The sequence below is a fragment of the Pseudorca crassidens genome, chromosome 9 (genome assembly GCF_039906515.1).
Source record: "Pseudorca crassidens isolate mPseCra1 chromosome 9, mPseCra1.hap1, whole genome shotgun sequence".
Lineage (NCBI taxonomy): Eukaryota > Metazoa > Chordata > Mammalia > Artiodactyla > Delphinidae > Pseudorca > Pseudorca crassidens.
This window is the reverse complement of record NC_090304.1, coordinates 24,899,631-24,917,156: the sequence shown is the minus strand read 5'-3', so window position 1 is coordinate 24,917,156 and position 17,526 is coordinate 24,899,631. Positions and strand designations below refer to the sequence as shown.

Sequence of the window (17,526 nt, the reverse complement as noted above, 5' to 3'; positions counted from 1 at the left end):
TTTTATACAAACATAATTCTCATCCTTTTCTGCCAAGCTCAGGAGATGCCCAAACTAACATTTGCAAACATAGGAATCCTTCCAGTTTTGTGAATTCAGAGTCCATCACTGTCCCAAGAGTTAACATAAAAGAATCTCTGGAATATGCACCAAAGGTGATTTCTGATGCAAGGCAAGGATGAAAACTACTATCCTAGAGCTTCTTACTCAGTTGGCATGGGGTGAGATCTGTACCTCAGGCATGTGTATGTTTAAAAAGTGCCACATGTAATTCTGATACACAGTGAGATTCAAACTATGCAGTTTATATTACATAATGATCCCAATGGACTAATTCAATCCAACCCAATCCAGTTCAGCAAATATGTACCATAACCTTCAGAGCTTAGCAATCGGCAGGACACCTGACAAATCTGGGCTATAAACTACAGGAAAGAAGTTGCAGTACACTGGAAACTTTTCTGTGGATAAAATTCTATGGCATTTGTGTCAACATTCCTGGGCTAAGGGATGCCCAGAGAGCTGGTTAAACATTATTTTTTTAAAACATATTTATTTATTAGCTGCGTTGTGTCTTTGTTGCTGTGTGCGGGCTTTCTCTAGTTGTAGGGAGCGGGGGCTACCCTTCGTTGTGGTGCGCGGGCTTCTCATTGCGGTGGCTTCTCTTGTTGCGGAGCATGGGCTCTAGGCGCGTGGGCTTCAGTACTTGTGGCTCGTGGGCTCTAGAGCGCAGGCTCAGTAGTTGTGGCGCACAGGCTTAGTTGCTCCGTGGCATGTGCGATCTTCCGGGACCAGGGATCAAACCTGTGTCCCCTGCATTGGCAGGCGGATTCTTAACCACTGCGCCACCAGTAAAGCCCCTAAACATTATTTCTTGATGTGTCTGTGAGATGTTGCCAGAAAAGATTAGCATTTGAATTGGTGGACTAAGTTAGCCAGATGGCCCTCCCCAATGTGGGTTGGCACCTTCCAATCATCGAGGGCCTGAATAGAACAAAAAGGCAGAGGAAGGTTGAGTCTGCTCTCTGCCTGACCGCTAAGTTGAGACACTGATCTTCTCTTGTCCTTGGCACTCCTGGTTCTCAGGCCTTCAGACCCAGACTGGGATCTACTTCATCAGCTCTCCAGCTCTCAGCCCTTTAAACTATACCACCAGCTTTCTTGGGTCTCCAGCTTGCATTTGGCAGACTGTAGGACTTCTCAGCCTCTATAATTCATGAGCAAATACCTTATAAAAAACCACACACACACACACACACACAGACACACACACACACACTCTCTCTCTCTCTCTCTCTCTCTATTGGTTCTGCTTCTCTCGAGAACCCTAATACAGTATTCAACTCAGTTCACTTCCACAAACATTTATGGAGGGATCACTTCTGTTTAAAATGTTGATTACTACCAAAATCATTTAAAATAAAATCCGATCTCCTCACCTTGTTTTACAAGGTCCTGCATGATCTCACTAGTCTCTTCCCAAGCCTCTCTGCCTGTGAATCATTCCCTAATTCCTGCAACACCAGTCTTCTAGCTCCTCCAACAGGCTATGCTATTGTCCAATCAGCTTCTGAAAACACCGTTCCTTCTGCCAGGACTGCTCTATGTTATCCGTCATATACAGCAGCTCCTTCCAATTTGAATCAATTCCTTAACAGACCAACTGGTTCACTTCCTTCATAGCACACAGCAGCTCTTGTAATTACGCACTTATTTGTTTTCCATCTTGCCCGCTAGACTGTAAGCTTACGAGAGGGGCCTTGTCTGTCTTGTTCACTATTGTTTCCCCGACATTTAATAGGCTGGCACACAGCAGGCGCCCAAAAAAAGCAAATCTGTTGAATAAATGGTGACTCTGCAAAGATAAACAAGACAGTCGTTACATTTAAGAAATGCATAATCTATCTGGTATGGTAAATACCTCTCCTTCTGCAGAGGAAGGAGAAAGGTAGAGACTGGACTCGGGAGAGGGGGTCCTTAAAGGAATTCCATCTTGCCAGGTTCAGAAGAAGGGGGCATGGCATTCCAGGCAGGGTCAGGAGTTTAAGCCACAGAACAAAGAAACACAAGTGTGCTGGCAGAGGTCTATTTGGCCAGAGTAGACTATGCCAAATAATAAGGGCCTTAAATGCTCCCAGAAGTTTAGGTTATAATCTGTAAATAACAAGGGGCATTATAGGTTTTTAAGGAGGATGACAGCCAGATCTGTCTTAGAAAAATCACTCTGGGAGCAATGTGGCTCACAGATCAAAAAGCGTGTGTGTATGTGTTAGATTTCTAAAAGGCTATAGCAACAGAATATTTCAGATGAAAATAGTTTGGAACTGTAACAGCCTTTTCGAAAGAAAAAGATAAACTTTATTACAAGCCTGAGTAGAGAAAAATTTGTTTTCTAGAAAAATAAAAGTGTTACAGGTACTAATATAGATAGCAGCCAGAAACTGGAATTATCCCTCTGTCACCACTTAGCTAAACCAACCAACAGCTACCAGTAACTTCAAGAAGGCTGTATTTCTAAAAGGATTCCTGACAACACAGGGTACAATCAGCAAATGACTAAAATCCAATGGTTAATCCAAAAAACAAAACAAAACAAAACGAATCTCGCCTACCTATCCTTAAGAGGGCGAGTCTGCCTCCTTTGCAAATATATGTGGTGGCACAAGAAAGACCCATGCCACCAGCTGTCAAGGGTGTAAACAGCGCCATTTCTTCCACCATCCCAGACGGTCCCAAGCGCTGAAGTAACTGGGCATTTAACCACCCCTACCAGCAACCGGTGTTTATTTTTGGAACAGATGCCGGTAACTTGGGAAACCCAAAGCATACAGGAGGGAAAATGGTCACCTGTACCGCACCACCGGAAGTCAGTACCAAAACACAAAATCCAACATGCAACCGTGAGAAGGAACGCTGAAAGCGAAACAATTATCTAGCACAGAAGTCCGAAAGTGAGCCCTGCCAGATATTACGTCGCTGCGTAAGTCGCACCCAGGGGTCAGGGGGTCGCCTGGCTCCTCTCCGGCGTCCCACCTGCCCACTTTGGCGCCTGACTCTACAGGCTCCTGGCCCAGGCAGAGAAGAGCGCTCGGCCCGGACGGGGACTTTTCCAAAGCGGCCAGGGCTGCCCTTAGCGGGCAAAGACCACGGGGGCCGGGAGGTGCGGGGCGCTGGGGTCCGCGCGGCGGCAGCGGGGAGCACTTGGCCCCGCTTCCAACTGGGCCTCGCCACAGCCTGGGAGAAAGAGCTGTTGTCGCTCCTCAGGCCTGGGCCCGGGACGGGAGGAAGACCTCAAGGCGGGGCCCTTTCCGCCCCGGTCTCGCCCCTGCCCCCGGGTGGCTCTGCAGGATCAGGGCGGCCCTGGCGTCACCTCCTGGCTGTCACGGGAGTCCAGGTCCTGTCGGCGAGCCGGGCCTCCGTCCCTCTTGCCTTACGCCTCCTCCCCCACCCGTGACCCCACCCCTGCCGTGCGCATCGTCCCATTACTTGATTAGGTCCCGGTAGTCCAAGAAGGATAAGATAAGGAGCAGGGGATCGGTGGGCAGCGATTCTAGGGTCAGGGGCGCCGACTCTGTCTCCACGGCCGCCATCTTGCCTGGCCCAGTGCAGGCCTGGCCCCGCCCCGGCCCCGCCCCCTCCGCCACCGCCCTCGCAGTTCCCTAGCCGATTGCACAGGTTTGTTGTGTAACCGACAGGATAGCCCCGCCCACGGGGAGGCCGATGGGCGGCTCCCTGGAAGGCTCCGCCCACCGTCCTGCGGGTCAAGGGCCAGCGCGGTGGCGTCCGTCTGCGTCTCGGGTACCTCTTCAGCCAAGCTGCGCGAGCTCTGCCAGGTGCCCACATGCTCACCCTTAGATCTCCCGGTCTCTCTCCTCCCATTCCGGTCCCTAAACTTGCCCAGCCCGGACCCCTATGAGCCTTTATTACTAAATCTGCTTGGGTCACTCCAGCCCCTCATGCGAAATTTTACATCTGGTATCCTCGAAGCGTGCCCCCAAATCTCACAGTAAGTTCTCTCTCTGCCCTTGGCCCCCAAATCCATCGCTTCTCTTCGTTTTCCGACCTAGAAATTCCTCGTTTCTCCCTTCAGCTTCCCTCGCCCGGCGTGTCCCTTGCACAGCGCAGGAACCTTGTCCGCTCTGTAGTGGGCAGAGTTGGGAATCAACTAGAGGCTCTTCTTCCAAACTAGGGAAATGGTCGTCGAGGGCATAATTTTAACGCTCTCCCAAGTAAACGGTGCATGGGGTCTGAATCTAAGGGTCAGCCTCTCTCAATTAGGTTGTCCCGGTTATTTTTCAGCCCATTAGGGCAATGCAAAGCGTATATTAAATGGATTTTTTTTTTGCTAAGATTTAATCTCGGAGGGTTAAGTACTTCCGGTGTGAAGGGATGGGTTGAGACCCGGCTGGGCTTGATTGAGGCACATGATGGCCACTCTTCAGCTTAGACAAGATGGTATTAAAATGGGGGTGGGAGACGTGTCATGGATTGTGAGCTAAGGAATACATCACTTATCGGATTTCTTCTTTTCCGTTTCTTTCCAAAGGCAATATGGTGTAAGCAGCTGTGGGGAGTCTGGTCAGACACGAACTTCACACATCTGTTATTTACTAGAAGTGAGATGGTGGACTAGTTAACTATACCTAAGTTCTATGAGCTTGTTTACTCTAAAAGCCAACCATTCCCTAAAGTGGTCTATGGATGCTGATAAAGATTTTTGCAAAGTGCCTGGCTAGATATTCAATAAATGTTAATTTCCCAAGCCTAAGTATACATCCATCACTAAGTTTTCCAAACTCTTCCACATCCTGGAGAAAGTTTTCTCCTAACTATTTGGAAAAGTGGAAATGATTCTACCCCTCCCATCTCACCCACCCCCAACAATAAAACACTCCATTTCTTCTATTCACCATGCCATTAATGCTTTATAATTATGGTTTTGTCTAATTTTATAACCCCTCTTCTCCCCCCCCCCACTGTATTAATTACATTTTTTATTTTCTGTGTCTTATGATGTTTTGACATCCTAAAAATCCTGCTGGCTGGGGAGAGACTGCCCCCCCTCCCCCCAGGGCTAGCTCGTTCCTAAAGATAGCAAACAACTTACATGGACGCACCCCTCATATGCAAGCCAACCACCCCCTTTATCTAACTGTCACACACCGAGCCACTATTTCCCCTGCCTAAATTGTCTCAGGGCTAGGTACCAGGCAATGAGAGAACACCTCTATAGCCCAAAGCCCACCATTTATTGTTCAAATTAGCCAATCCCAAGCTGTTTACTTGCCCTGCCCAGTGCAAACTCCAATAAAGCTCTGGCCTAAATTTGCCTCTTGCTCCTGCTTCTGCCTCCTGACCCAAACCTGATGCTTCCACTGGGCACCTTCACAGTGTCGTGTGCCCCTTTCTCTAGGGAAATGTAATAAAAATCTTCTTTCAATGGCACTGATCTTGCCATGTCGTCATTCAATCACCTTCATAAACTAAAATCCCACAGGTAAAATGAGAGCCACCCAGCAAAAACCAAAAACTAAACAAAACAAAACCCTCTGCTTACATCTCTGTATTTCCAAACTATTTATGCACATATTTAGAGCATTAATTGAACCAGATTCAGGTCAGTTGTTCCCTGTTTGTCTCTCTCACCAGGCTGTAAACTCTCAGTCTTTTTCATCCTTGTAACCCCAAGGCCTTTCTACAACAAGTAGAAAGTTTAAGTTCAGGTTGAATGGATGAAGACAGAGCTGTCATTTCTGTTTACAAGGGAACCTTGCCTGTTGATATAGGTAAATGCTTATAAAGGCATTTGATTCTAATTCATTTTGTCTATTTCTCCCTCAGATGGGCTACTTTACTTGTTTTAAATCGAAAAACTGGTAGGAGTTTCAAGTGGACTGCATTTGCTTCTGCTATCCTATTGCATTTTCCTTCCCTTTGGACTTGGTCCAGTTATGACCTAATGAGAAGACCAGAAGTGTGAAGTTAATCTGTCATGGCCAGGATTAAGGTGAGGCAAGATTTGCGCTCACTTGGGGCACAAAATTTAAGGAAGTACCAAAAAACCAGTAATCAAGATGATGTTAATATTTTAATACAATACTTAAAAAAATTAATGCAAAAACCCATGATGAACAAAATCTTAAACAAAAACGGGATCCCACAGTGCTATGCAAGCCATACTGGAGCCTAAGGCAAAAGGAAAAATATATGTTTTTATGTCTTTTCAAATGGTTATTTTTTTCCTATAAGGCCAGGAGAGGGTGCTCAGGCAGGGGACTTGCTTCTCCCATGTGGCAGGGCTCAGAGCTCTTGCCATCCTTGGGGAGTGACATCAGGTTGCTGGCCCCTGCTGTGACAGCCCACACCTCCCTGGGGAAGTGGTCCCAGCCCAGGCTCCATTTCTGTCCCCAACATGGTAGAAGCAGGTAGAGGAAGCTGGGGGAGCAATGTAGCTGAGCAGGACCCAGGACAGCCCTCTCCTGGGCTGTGGCTTCCTGTTATCAACCGCCATACCCCTAATCATGGCTGGAAAGGGGTAGGAAGAGGAAGCTGGGACTTGGCTATTTGGGTCCCCTGGGCTAAGGTTGAGGGTGAGGGCTCCATAGCCTTTGTGCCTTGGTGGGAGAAACAGTTTCTCCAAGTCTGCTAATTGTTTTGGAAGCTAGTCTCTAAAGGGCATGGAAGGATTTCACCAAAACAGAATTTGCTTGCCATTAATATTCCTATGGTAGGTCAGAAAGCACAAGGTTCTGAAAGAAGAGTTCATGTGTGGCATAAAAAAAAAGATTTCTCTATTCTCTCAGGAATAGAGATAATGCCTGAGAAGTAAATATACTTACATGTTCTCTTGCCTTCACTGGCAAGCAGTTTTTAGTGCACAATGCCTACCTCCTTACACATGATTACACCTTAGCTTCAAGGTTCCCATTGGCTGTTTTGGTAAATCCCTCAGACATCATTCATACCTTATCACATGCGAGGGTCTGGGCTCAGGACTGGAAGGGATCAAGACACAGTGCTGTTCCTGCTTTGATGCAATTACTCATTAGAAGGTGAGAGATACACCTGTTTGCTCGGGGAGAGACAAATCCGCATGGCCCTGCAGTCTGTTTTCTCCCTCGTTTTCATGGTTTAGCAAGTAGCTGCATCAGCAGATCTGAGTTTGCTGGCAAGCAGGACAGACAGCAGACACTGAGCTTTAGAGGCGCTTGCTAAATGGTGTAAATGGTGCCCAGGGGCCCCCCATGTGTAAAACACCATAGTTTAGGGTCCCTCTCTATTGACCACCCTCTGGGATGTGTCCAGTCTTCTTCTGCCCAGCCTAAGTGTGCCTCCCAGTGGGACAATGAAAGCTGTGAATTGGGATGGGGCGGGAGGTGGGGTGGGGTGGGAGTTCACGTGCATTCTCCTCCTTCTCTGCTTGTAGACCCGCCCCAAACATTGTGTGTTGACACTGCATGGCCTTGGTGGCATGCGTCCTGGGCCCGTGAATAGCAGCTGCACGAAGGTCAGACTCCACTTTGTCTCATGCTCAGTGTTTTGGGAAAGGGCCTTGACCAATTGGGCCTCTCAGGGGCAGGATACATTCTCAGGGGTTCCTGGCAGGTTGTAGGGCAGGCCTGGGATTGGACCGTTCAAGCCTTGGTGTCAGCTCTCCTAGTTGTGGTGAGGCAGATGAGGCGGTGGGAGGACCAGGATGGAACTGCCAGACACCAGCTCCCGCAGACAAGTGCGTCATTCAGAAGGAAAACCGGGCTGCAAGGCTGCTGGTGATTGGTCAAAAGGAAGCCTGCCTCCACAGAGCCCAGGAAAATTCAAGACTATGCTTATGCTTCATGGCTGAAAGCAGGGAGAAGAATAAAATTACAGGGTGGTAGGGAGGTTAGGGGCTGTCAATGTTGCTCAGAAAGGCATCCAGCCTGATGGGTTGATGCAAAAATCTGGAAGGGATTTAGCTGTTTCTGTGGAACAAAAACACAGACAAACCCATGGCTAATGAAAAGCCTAGAATGAAGGTAAGATTTAAACGCATAGTTCCAGCAGTCACACAAACGAGGTTCTGGGACTCCTGCTCTTCCCGTAGGCAAGACTTTAAATATTCCTGAATTTGCTGAGCATATGTCTGTTGTTTTGTTTTGTCTGGAACATGCTTCTTGATTTCTTGCAACCTGTATAATTAATATGAATTTTCTGGACACATGGTGAATGGACCTGCTTATTGGACGCAAAGTGTCCCCTATTGGTGGCTTCTAATATGGTGAATACTGAAGGTGTGGCCAAGAATGGCCTGTAATCCCAAAGCTTACCAAGATTGCATCATGGAAACAACAGCTCCTCGCAGGGACAGAGAAAAATGCAGTCTTCTCATACAAGATGTTACACAGGTCAGGGAGCCAAATAACGCCATCCAATTCAATAGCCTACAGGGCTGGGGAAGCCACTAGTGTCTGGAGTCTTACTGTGTCCTTTTGAGGCTTATGCAGGTCAGTTTGTCCATTGTTGTTGCTATAGTGCCTGACAGACATCATAAGAGTGGCTGAACCAGTGATGCTTGGTATGTGGGCTTGGATGGGCCAGTGTTTTTTTTTGGTGGGGTGGTGGGATACTTTCCAGGAAGAAGGGAAAATTCAGTCTCTGACCTATGCTCATCTCTGTGCCCTGGGAGGCTGATCTCTATGACCTCCTTCACCTGGGTTCTCTTGTCATCTGGCTTCTGGTGGGGTTCAGCCAATGAAAAGCATTGGTCGGCAACTGAGGAGCGGGGGAGAAAAGAGAAATTAGGGTATTTCTCTGTGTAGACCAAACTTTTTGGTGCCCTCTTTGAAGTCTTTGGCTTGTCCCACTATGGTAACACTATTCCTTCCCATTGCTCTTTCAGGCTTGGAGACATCTCCCCCCTGTTTACTAATCCCTGGGCACCTCACCATCCCTTATTTGTTCCCTCATCCTGTTCATACCTCTTACGTGATCTCCTCATTGAATTCCGTTCAGTAATGTCCCTTTGAAAGTTTTGTCTGTTTTGTTGTAAGACCCTGACTGATATCATTTGCCTTCACCCACCCAGACAAGCAGTACTGTAAGAAACTCCCTAGTACATCATCAGTGGGTTGAACTCAGGCTAAAACAGTGAGAACTGCTGCTTGGGGCCAAACATTCCACTATATTGATGACACAAGCATTGAGTGTACTTCATGGATTCCATCATGTCCCATGTTGGAAAAATTGACCAAAGATGGATGGGTTCAAAAACTTTTGGAGGTGATGGATATGTTTATTACCTTGATTATGGTGATGGTATCACAGGGGTATGTATATGTCCAAACTCTTCAAAAGGTATACAGTAAATATGTGAAACTTTTGGTATATATCAACTATACCTCAATAAATCTGTAAAAGAAAAAAAAGAAGAAGAAGAAATGATTCTGCCACTCATGGGACCTTCTTGGGTGCTTCCTGTGTGGCTACTAGCTATGGGACTGGAGGCCCAACCTCTGATTGGCCTATTTTAGAAACAAGACTCTCCGTACCTAGGAATTTCACTACAGCCTTTATATACCAGACAAACAACCACACGTGGGGAGGGGGCACATGTGGCAAGAAGCCTGGAAAGTGATCCAGTCATCAGTAAAGCAAACCTGTGCTGGAGGCCTCCTCTCCTATGTCCTTACCACCCATGGAATCACAGATATCAGTGTTCAATCTCGAAGCAGGTTGTAGACTGTGGAAATGGGACTCTACTTTCTCGTCAGCCAGGTCTACAAGAACTTCCTTCTGTTGCCAAGCCTGAAGCTAGCCCATTCTGGAAAAAGAGACTGTCAGTGAAAAGAAAATGACTCTGCCACCTGACATTCTCAACTTGCATTGAGTCCTATACCATCTGAACTGGAACACCCAGAAAGTTCTGTAGTGATATAGAAATGGTCCCTCCAGTCAAGGCCCAAGCCTGTTTCCTGATACCTCAGCCAACTTCAGGAACAGGTGGCTGCCCACCCGTTAGACACAGAGAGACCCACCTACTGTTAAACGTAAGCAGTTGGCTCACTGGGGACCTCTTCAACAAGACTTCCATATGACAAAAAAGCATGGTTCACTGATGAAATAGCTTGCTTCTGAGATGGGCAAACCCCATGGAATGCCACAGCCATAAATTGTGGAGTTCAGCACTAGACATGCTGAACAATGTGGTAAACTTCAGATGCTATTCTTGGCTGTAGGGCACGCTGCCCCAAGATGGACAGAAACAAACCTTTACGCAGTGTGTCCATTAGGGTCCTCCAAGAAACAAATGCTGGGATAGGATTAGATTCATGAGAGATGCACTGCGGTTGTGAGTAGGGGTTGTGAGGGATAAAAAATAGAGAGTAAGAACAGGCAAAAAGAGCCTCAGACCATGATGCAATTCTGATGCTTGGGAAAAGAGAAGGTGGAGGAAAGAGGATTGGGAAGGAAGAATCTCAGACTGGACTGCAGCTCTAAGAATGTCTCAGCCAGGCCGATGGAGAGTCCTTGAGCCAAAGCTGCCCACTGGAGTAGTCCAGAGACCCACGGGATTGGCCTGCGCTAACACCCCATCATGGTCAGGCCTGGACTGGGAGCACCCCAGAGGAAGTGTGACCTTGATGCAGAAACGTTGTGGGTATCAAACGGGAGTTGTCAGTTAATGATGCTACCTGCAGCAGGAGATCTGAGCTATTTCCATGGCTGTCACACACAGAACATCCCTAATGGTCTAGCAATTGGTCAGGCCATTGGGACACCCAAAGACTGAATTAATAGAGGCATAACAATATGGGGCATCCCCTGTGGACATAGTTACGAAGTGGCAAAATCTAGAGGAAAACAACCTACTTAAAAAGACTGATGAGGTATATATGGGCTTTGTGTCTATCCATGGCAGCCCATTGAATCTATGCTCTAATCCGCTACACCAATGGAACCACCAAAAGGATGGGGATACCCAACTGGAAATTCTTTTGACACAAATAGAAGCTACTGCTACTGAAAAAGCTTGCGTTCTTGTCCCACTCTGTCCAGTGATGACCTGGTGGTCTCTACAAGCCTGGCCTGTTCAGCTGTCTTGGGCCATTTGTAAGTTGCACACTGTCATAGTACCCTCTGCCTTGACTGAGCAACTGGGCACCTGGGAGTCAAGGAGGAGGCACAGAGGAAAATGTAAGTGAGAAGAGGACACTCTTCTCTCCACCCCACCCCCTTATCATGGAATAACACACAGTTGAGGAATGTATCAGGTTACTTTGGGGAAAAAGAATTCATGCTCCATATTTCAAAAGAGGAAATTTAACACAAAGAATTGTTAGACAATGTGCAAAGGCTGAAAGAGCAGGGAAAGAATACTGAGGGGATCCAGAAATTAGGACTGCCAGAAGCAGCTACCACCCCAGGGCTCTGGAAACAAAACGGAAAAGAGCTTATAGAACAGAGGAGCTGGAAGTATGTGCCTGAGGATCGAATGATCAGATGTCTAAGGGAGGGATCCCGTGCAGCTGGTGTCAAGATCTCTGAGAGGGGTCACCTCACAGCTGGTGCTAATGAAATCGCTAGGTGGTGTTTCGGGGGGCTTCGAGGAGCTCTGGTGTTTTATGCTTTAGCTCAGAAAGAATTTGGTGAGAGGCAAAGTGATAGATAAGAAGTGATTTATTAGGCTAGGATGCTTGTGAGGCTTACAAGCGGGTGGGTGAGAGGGTGCTGTGCCCCAAGAACTTAGTAGGCTACAGTTTCATAATTAAAAGAAAAGTGGGGAGGGGGAAAAGACCACTTTTTTTTTTTTTTTTAGTAGACATTAAACTTCCATTTTTAGCTCCTCCTCATCAGGTGGGGGAGTTTTCTTTTCCCTACATGGTTAAGCCGGGACTGTCAGGGCACTCTGGTAAAATTATTTCAGGTTGTAGGACAATGAGGGTCTTTCACTTTGAAATGCCTCCTTTCCATAAATTATTATTTTTATGTGTGCAGAGATCACGTCCTAGGGATTATTAACTCACTGAGCTTACTGGGCAGGATGTGGATTTCATGCCACCATTGTTTTTTTGTTTGGGGGCATGTCTCATGCTTTTGTTGCATGGTTTTGTTGCTAAGCAAGCCTGCTTGGTTTTGCAGTTAAGCAAACCTGCTTTCTTTCTTTCTTTCTTTCTTTTTTTTAAAGAAGATGTTGGGGGTAGGAGTTTATTAATTAATTAATTAATTTTTGCTGTGTTGGGTCTTCGTTTCTGTGCGAGGGCTTTCTCTAGCTGTGGCAAGCGGGGGCCACTCTTCATCGCAGTGCACGGGCCTCTCACTATCACGGCCTCTCTTGTTGCGGAGCACAGGCTCCAGACGCGCAGGCTCAGTAGTTGTGGTGCACAGGTTTAGTCGCTCCGCGGCATGTGGGATCCTCCCAGACCAGGGCTCGAACCCGTGTCCCCTGCATTAGCAGGCAGATTCTCAACCACTGCACCATCAGGGAAGCCCCAAACCTGCTTTCTTGAGTGATCATTAACTTACAGGGGTTTTTTTTTGTTTTTTTTTTTTTTACTTACAATCCCCTAGTGGGATTAACTATTTAATTACCTACTTTGGCCCTTTACTCTGTCCCTATCACGAACATATCAGAGCAGGTAACTCACAGCAGATACTCAGAGTCTTGAAGTCGCCAGATTTAGCACACATACACACATACCACCACCACCACCATCACCACCTTCAACAACAACAAAAAAACAAAGGATAAACAACGCCACCAGGAAACCTAGTTAAATTTGAATGATTTCTAATTGCTTATGTGCATATACATTGAAATAAAAGAAAAATATCACATGGGACACATTTATACTAAAATATTATTCATTCTCTATCTGAAATAAATTATAACTACATAAGTTACCTACCTGTTTCTTTAATTATATTTCCCTGGTGATTTGGGTCTCCCTAACGTTTCTTTGTGTTGCAGAATTTGCATGTATAAGTCCTTGAATTTACAATCTGTTTCATTTACATTGTAAAATAGTTTCTACAGTGGTCACATCCAGCTTATTTTGTTCTTTTGTCTACTGAACGTCCATTAATGAGAAAACACGCTCGACAATTGCATTGTGAGCTGGTGTGCTGAGGTGTACCGGCTGTCACCAACTGGCTCAATTTCAGAAGTTTGGGGGCTATCTGTGATTTGCTAACTTTCCGTAGTGTGCGTTATTGGAGTGAGGCTGTCATTGACTGGTTGATTTTCAGAACACAGGTTATCTCTAATTAGTGGTGGTTTCTTGTTCATGACCTGGGACTTTGACCAAAGAACAATCTTTTTCTTTCTTGATGATAAGAAGAATCAGTACTTTAATTCTCAAACCTCCTTTTGGCCTATCCTAAGTCAAACCTGCAGGACAGACCATGTGGAATTGTCCATAACTATATTTGTGGAGGTATGATTTTCAGCTATGTTGCATTCAAGTGACTTAAGCTTCAATTACTATAGCAAAAAAATACTCTAACTGCTGATACTTGGTAATTTATTGGAAAAGAAAAGCTGTCTAGAGGGCATTGAAGGCATTGGGGCAAAGTCAGTACAGAATACAGAGCACAATCATTAAACACAAGACATGTCATATAGAGGAGTCCTGGCAACCCTAGTCGAAAGGGTACCACTTGATTGGTATTGGACCTTTGAAAAGGACAACTTCACAGCTAGTGATTTGGATCCTGAAAGGGCATCCTGGGGCTGGGGATCAGAGTGCCTAAAGACCTCCGGAGAGAGACATGCAGGGGCTGGAAATCAGCAGGAGACTCCCCCGCCCCTCCTTCCTTCCAGTCTCCTGCCAGTGCTTCCCAATAGGCAGTGCCTAACCGGAATCCAGCTTGCAGAAGCATCAGGGAAGTGTCATTTTCAGTCTTACAGGCCCACCATCACTGAATAGAAAACATAAGGGCAGCCACAAGCTGAAAGACAAGAGGTAAATAATTAACACAAGGAAGAATTAGTCAAGGAAAAAAAAAAGCATCCAAATCAGAAAAGAAGTAAAATTATCTCTGTTTGCTGATGACATGGTATTATATATAGAAAACACTATAGACTCCACCAAAAAACTGTTAGAACTAATAAGTTAGTTCAGTAAAGTTTCAGGATACAAAATCAATATACAAAAATCAGTTGCATTTCTATACACTAACAACAAACTATCAGAAAGAGAAATTCAGAAAACAATCTCATTCACAATAGCATCAAAAAAGATGAGATACTTAAGAATAAATTTAACCAAGGAAGTGAAAGATCTGTACACTGAAAACTATAAAACACTGATGAAAGAAATTGAAGAAGACACAAATAGATGGAAAGATAGTTCATGTACATGGATTGAAAGAATTAATATTGTTAAAATATCCATACTGCCCAAAGTGATCTACAGACTCAATGCAATCCCTATTAAAATTTCAAAGGCATTTTTCACAAAAATAGAACAATTCTAAAATTTGTATGGAACCATAAGAGGCCCTGAATAGCCAAAGCAACCTTGAGAAAGAAGAACAAAACTGGAGGCATCACATTTCCTGATTTCAAATTGTATTACAAAGCTATATTAATCAAAACATTATAGTGTTGGCATAAAAACAGACACATAGATAAATGGAATAGAGAGTACAGAAATAAACTAGTGCATTAGTTAATTAACTAATGGTCAGTTAATTTTAACAAATGCACTAAGAATATACAACAAGGGATAATAGTCTCTTCAAGAAATGGTTTTGGGAAAAGTAGATATCCACATGCAAAAGAATGAAACTAGACCACTATCTTACACCATACACAAAAGTCAACCAAAAATGGATTAAAGACTTAAAGGTGAAACTGTAAAACTCCTGGAAGAAAACATAGGGGTAAGCTTTTTGACACTGGGCATGGCAATGATTTTTTGGATTTGTTATCAAATCAAAGGGAACAAAAGCAAAAATAAGCCTGTGGTACTACATCAAACTTAAAAGCTTCTGAACAGTAAAGGAAACCAACCAAATAAAATGAAAAGGCAATGTATGGAATAGGAGAAAACATTTGCAAGCCATATATCCAATAAGGGGTTAATATCCAAAATATACAAGGAACTCATACACCTCAATAGCAAAAAACCAGATGATCCAATTAAAAAATGGACAAAGGACCTGAGCAGACATTTTTCCAAAGAAGGCATTACAGATGGCCAACAGGTACATGAAAAAGTGCTCAACATCACTAATCATCAGGGTAATGCATATCAAAACCACAATATAATATTACCTCACACTTGTTAGGGTGGCTATTATCAAAAAGACAAGCAATTACAAATGCTGTCAAGGATGTGGAGAAAGGAGAACCCTTGTTCACAGTTGGTGGGAATGTAAAGTGGTGCAGCCACTATGGAAAACAGTACGGAGGTTCCTCAAGAAATTAATAATAGAACTATCCAGCTATCCCACTTTTGAGTAAAAATTCAAAGGAAATAAAATCATTATCTCAAAGAAATATCTGTACTCCTATAGTCATTGCAGCATTATTCATAATAGTCAAGGTATGGAAACAACCTAAGTGTCTATAGACAGATGAATGGATAAAAAAGTGCAGGGTATGTAATGCAGTGGACTATTATTCAGCCTTAAAAAAAGGAAATCTTACCATTTGCGACAACATTGATTAACCCTGAGGGCATTATGCTAAATAAATATGCCAGACAGAGAAAGACAAATACTGCACCGAATCACTTATATGAGAAATCTAAAAAAAAAAAAGGTTGAATTCATAGAAACAGAGAATAGAATGGCTGTTGCCAGGGGTTGAGGGGTGGGGGAGGTGAGGCGAGGTTGGTAAAAGGGTACAAACTTTCAGTTATAAAATGAATAAGGTCTGAGAATCTAACATATGACATGTTCACTATTGTTGATAACACTGTATTGTATAATTTGCTAAGAGAGTAGAATTTAAGTGTTCTCACCAAAAAAAAATTTTTTAAAGGTGAATTTGTAAGATGTGTTAATTAACTTGATTGTGGGACTCCTTTTGCCATGTATATCAAATCAGCATGCTGTACACTTAACTACAATTTTGTCAATTATACCTCGATAAAGCTGAAAAAAATAAAATGGGAAAGATAAAAAATAAACACAAATATAATAAAAAAGAAATGCATAAATATTTTTAAAGGATTCTCCTTATATTTTTGTACAACTTGTATTTTTGGAACAGATTGTAAACTTTTTTCCTTCTTAGGAAATATTCATCTACATTATCATTATTAATGACTAGATGTATGTTTCTTAATATGAATGCATCATATTTTACTTAATCTCCTATTATGAGACATATAGACAATTTCCAATTTTGTTATAATAAAAGCATTGTGATAAGTATCCTTGTACATTCATTTTTGTGAATTGTTACTGTTACGTTCATAGCATAAATCTTAGGTTTGATATCGCTGGGTCAAATTTACAAACTTTTAAATAGTTTGTCACCTATTTCTAAAGGACTCTCAAAATAGGCTACAGACAAAGCACTGAGTTCAAGGTATAGAAGTAGTACAGACCCACATTCTCTGACCCAAATATAGTAAAATCAGAAACAAATAATAAATGTATATTCTCAAAGCCCCACCAGTTTAGTCTCAAAAAGCAAATAAATGAAAATATCCTCTAAAAACCTCTTTGGTCAAAGAAGAAATTAAAGCAGATATTACAGAATTATTTGACAGTAATGACAACCAGAATGGCATATAATAAAATTTTTTATTTTTCTGCCAAAACTTTACCTAGAAGCAAATTAAAAACCTTAAATATTTTCTGTATTAGACAAGGAAGAAAAAAAATATATATATATATAAAAATTAAGGAAAAGTATAATGGAAAGAATTAGGAATAGAAAATAGTGGAATTGACATGTAAGTTCCATATCTTGCTCTATGTTTGTGTAAGTGTTGGTGCATTTCTGTGTGTGTGCGTATTCACATGTGCTCAATGGAGCAGGGAGCACCATGGACTCTTCCCACATTTTGCTGACAGTTCAAGAGACAAGAGAAACCTGACCTCACTTGCAGTGAGATTAACTGGGATAATGTCAGTGTCAGCAGAGCGTCATGAAGGCACAAATGTGGAAGTGACTAATTTAGCAGTGGGCGGGTCAGTGAAGGAAAGCGTCCTAAAAAATGTGACAGCTGAGTTGAACATCATGGGATGGTTTGGATTTTGCCAAGTAAAATGCTTGTAGAGAGAAAATGAAGCCTAGATGTGCGACTGTTTTCAAGGAGCTAGCATTTTTTTCCATGCCTAATCAGTCCGAGACATTCATGGGATTATTAAAGATGCAGCCTTATCATTTTTAATTATATGCTTTCTTTTAAAACTGTGATTCTTTTGATTGAGGTCATCTATTTTTAGAGCCTGGTTTATATTATTAGTAATTACGGCAGAAAATGAACTTCATAGAAATTAAATGTCTTTTTGTTTCTTATCTGTACTTAGCTGATGAAGTTAGCATGCAAAGATATATTGAAAACCTACTTTATCCTATGAAAAGGA

The 17,526-nt window shown here is 43.6% G+C and overlaps 1 protein-coding gene and 1 long non-coding RNA gene across 5 annotated transcripts in view; both read right to left on the bottom strand.

Annotated features, from left to right (window-relative positions):
• FBXO3 (F-box protein 3) overlaps positions 1 to 3,620 on the bottom strand; it is a 32,202-nt gene extending 28,582 nt beyond the window's left edge. For all 4 annotated transcript variants that reach the window (XM_067749469.1, XM_067749472.1, XM_067749471.1 and 1 more), the window contains exon 1: positions 3,487 to 3,620. In XM_067749469.1, the coding sequence (XP_067605570.1) occupies positions 3,487 to 3,590 (104 nt within the window). In that variant the 5' untranslated portion in view covers positions 3,591 to 3,620. The remainder of the gene's footprint in view (positions 1 to 3,486) is intronic.
• A 9,155-nt stretch (positions 3,621 to 12,775) lies between these two features.
• LOC137230304 (uncharacterized) overlaps positions 12,776 to 17,526 on the bottom strand; it is a 30,321-nt gene continuing 25,570 nt past the window's right edge. The window contains exon 4 of the long non-coding RNA XR_010946087.1: positions 12,776 to 13,926. This is a non-coding gene — a long non-coding RNA (uncharacterized lncRNA). The remainder of the gene's footprint in view (positions 13,927 to 17,526) is intronic.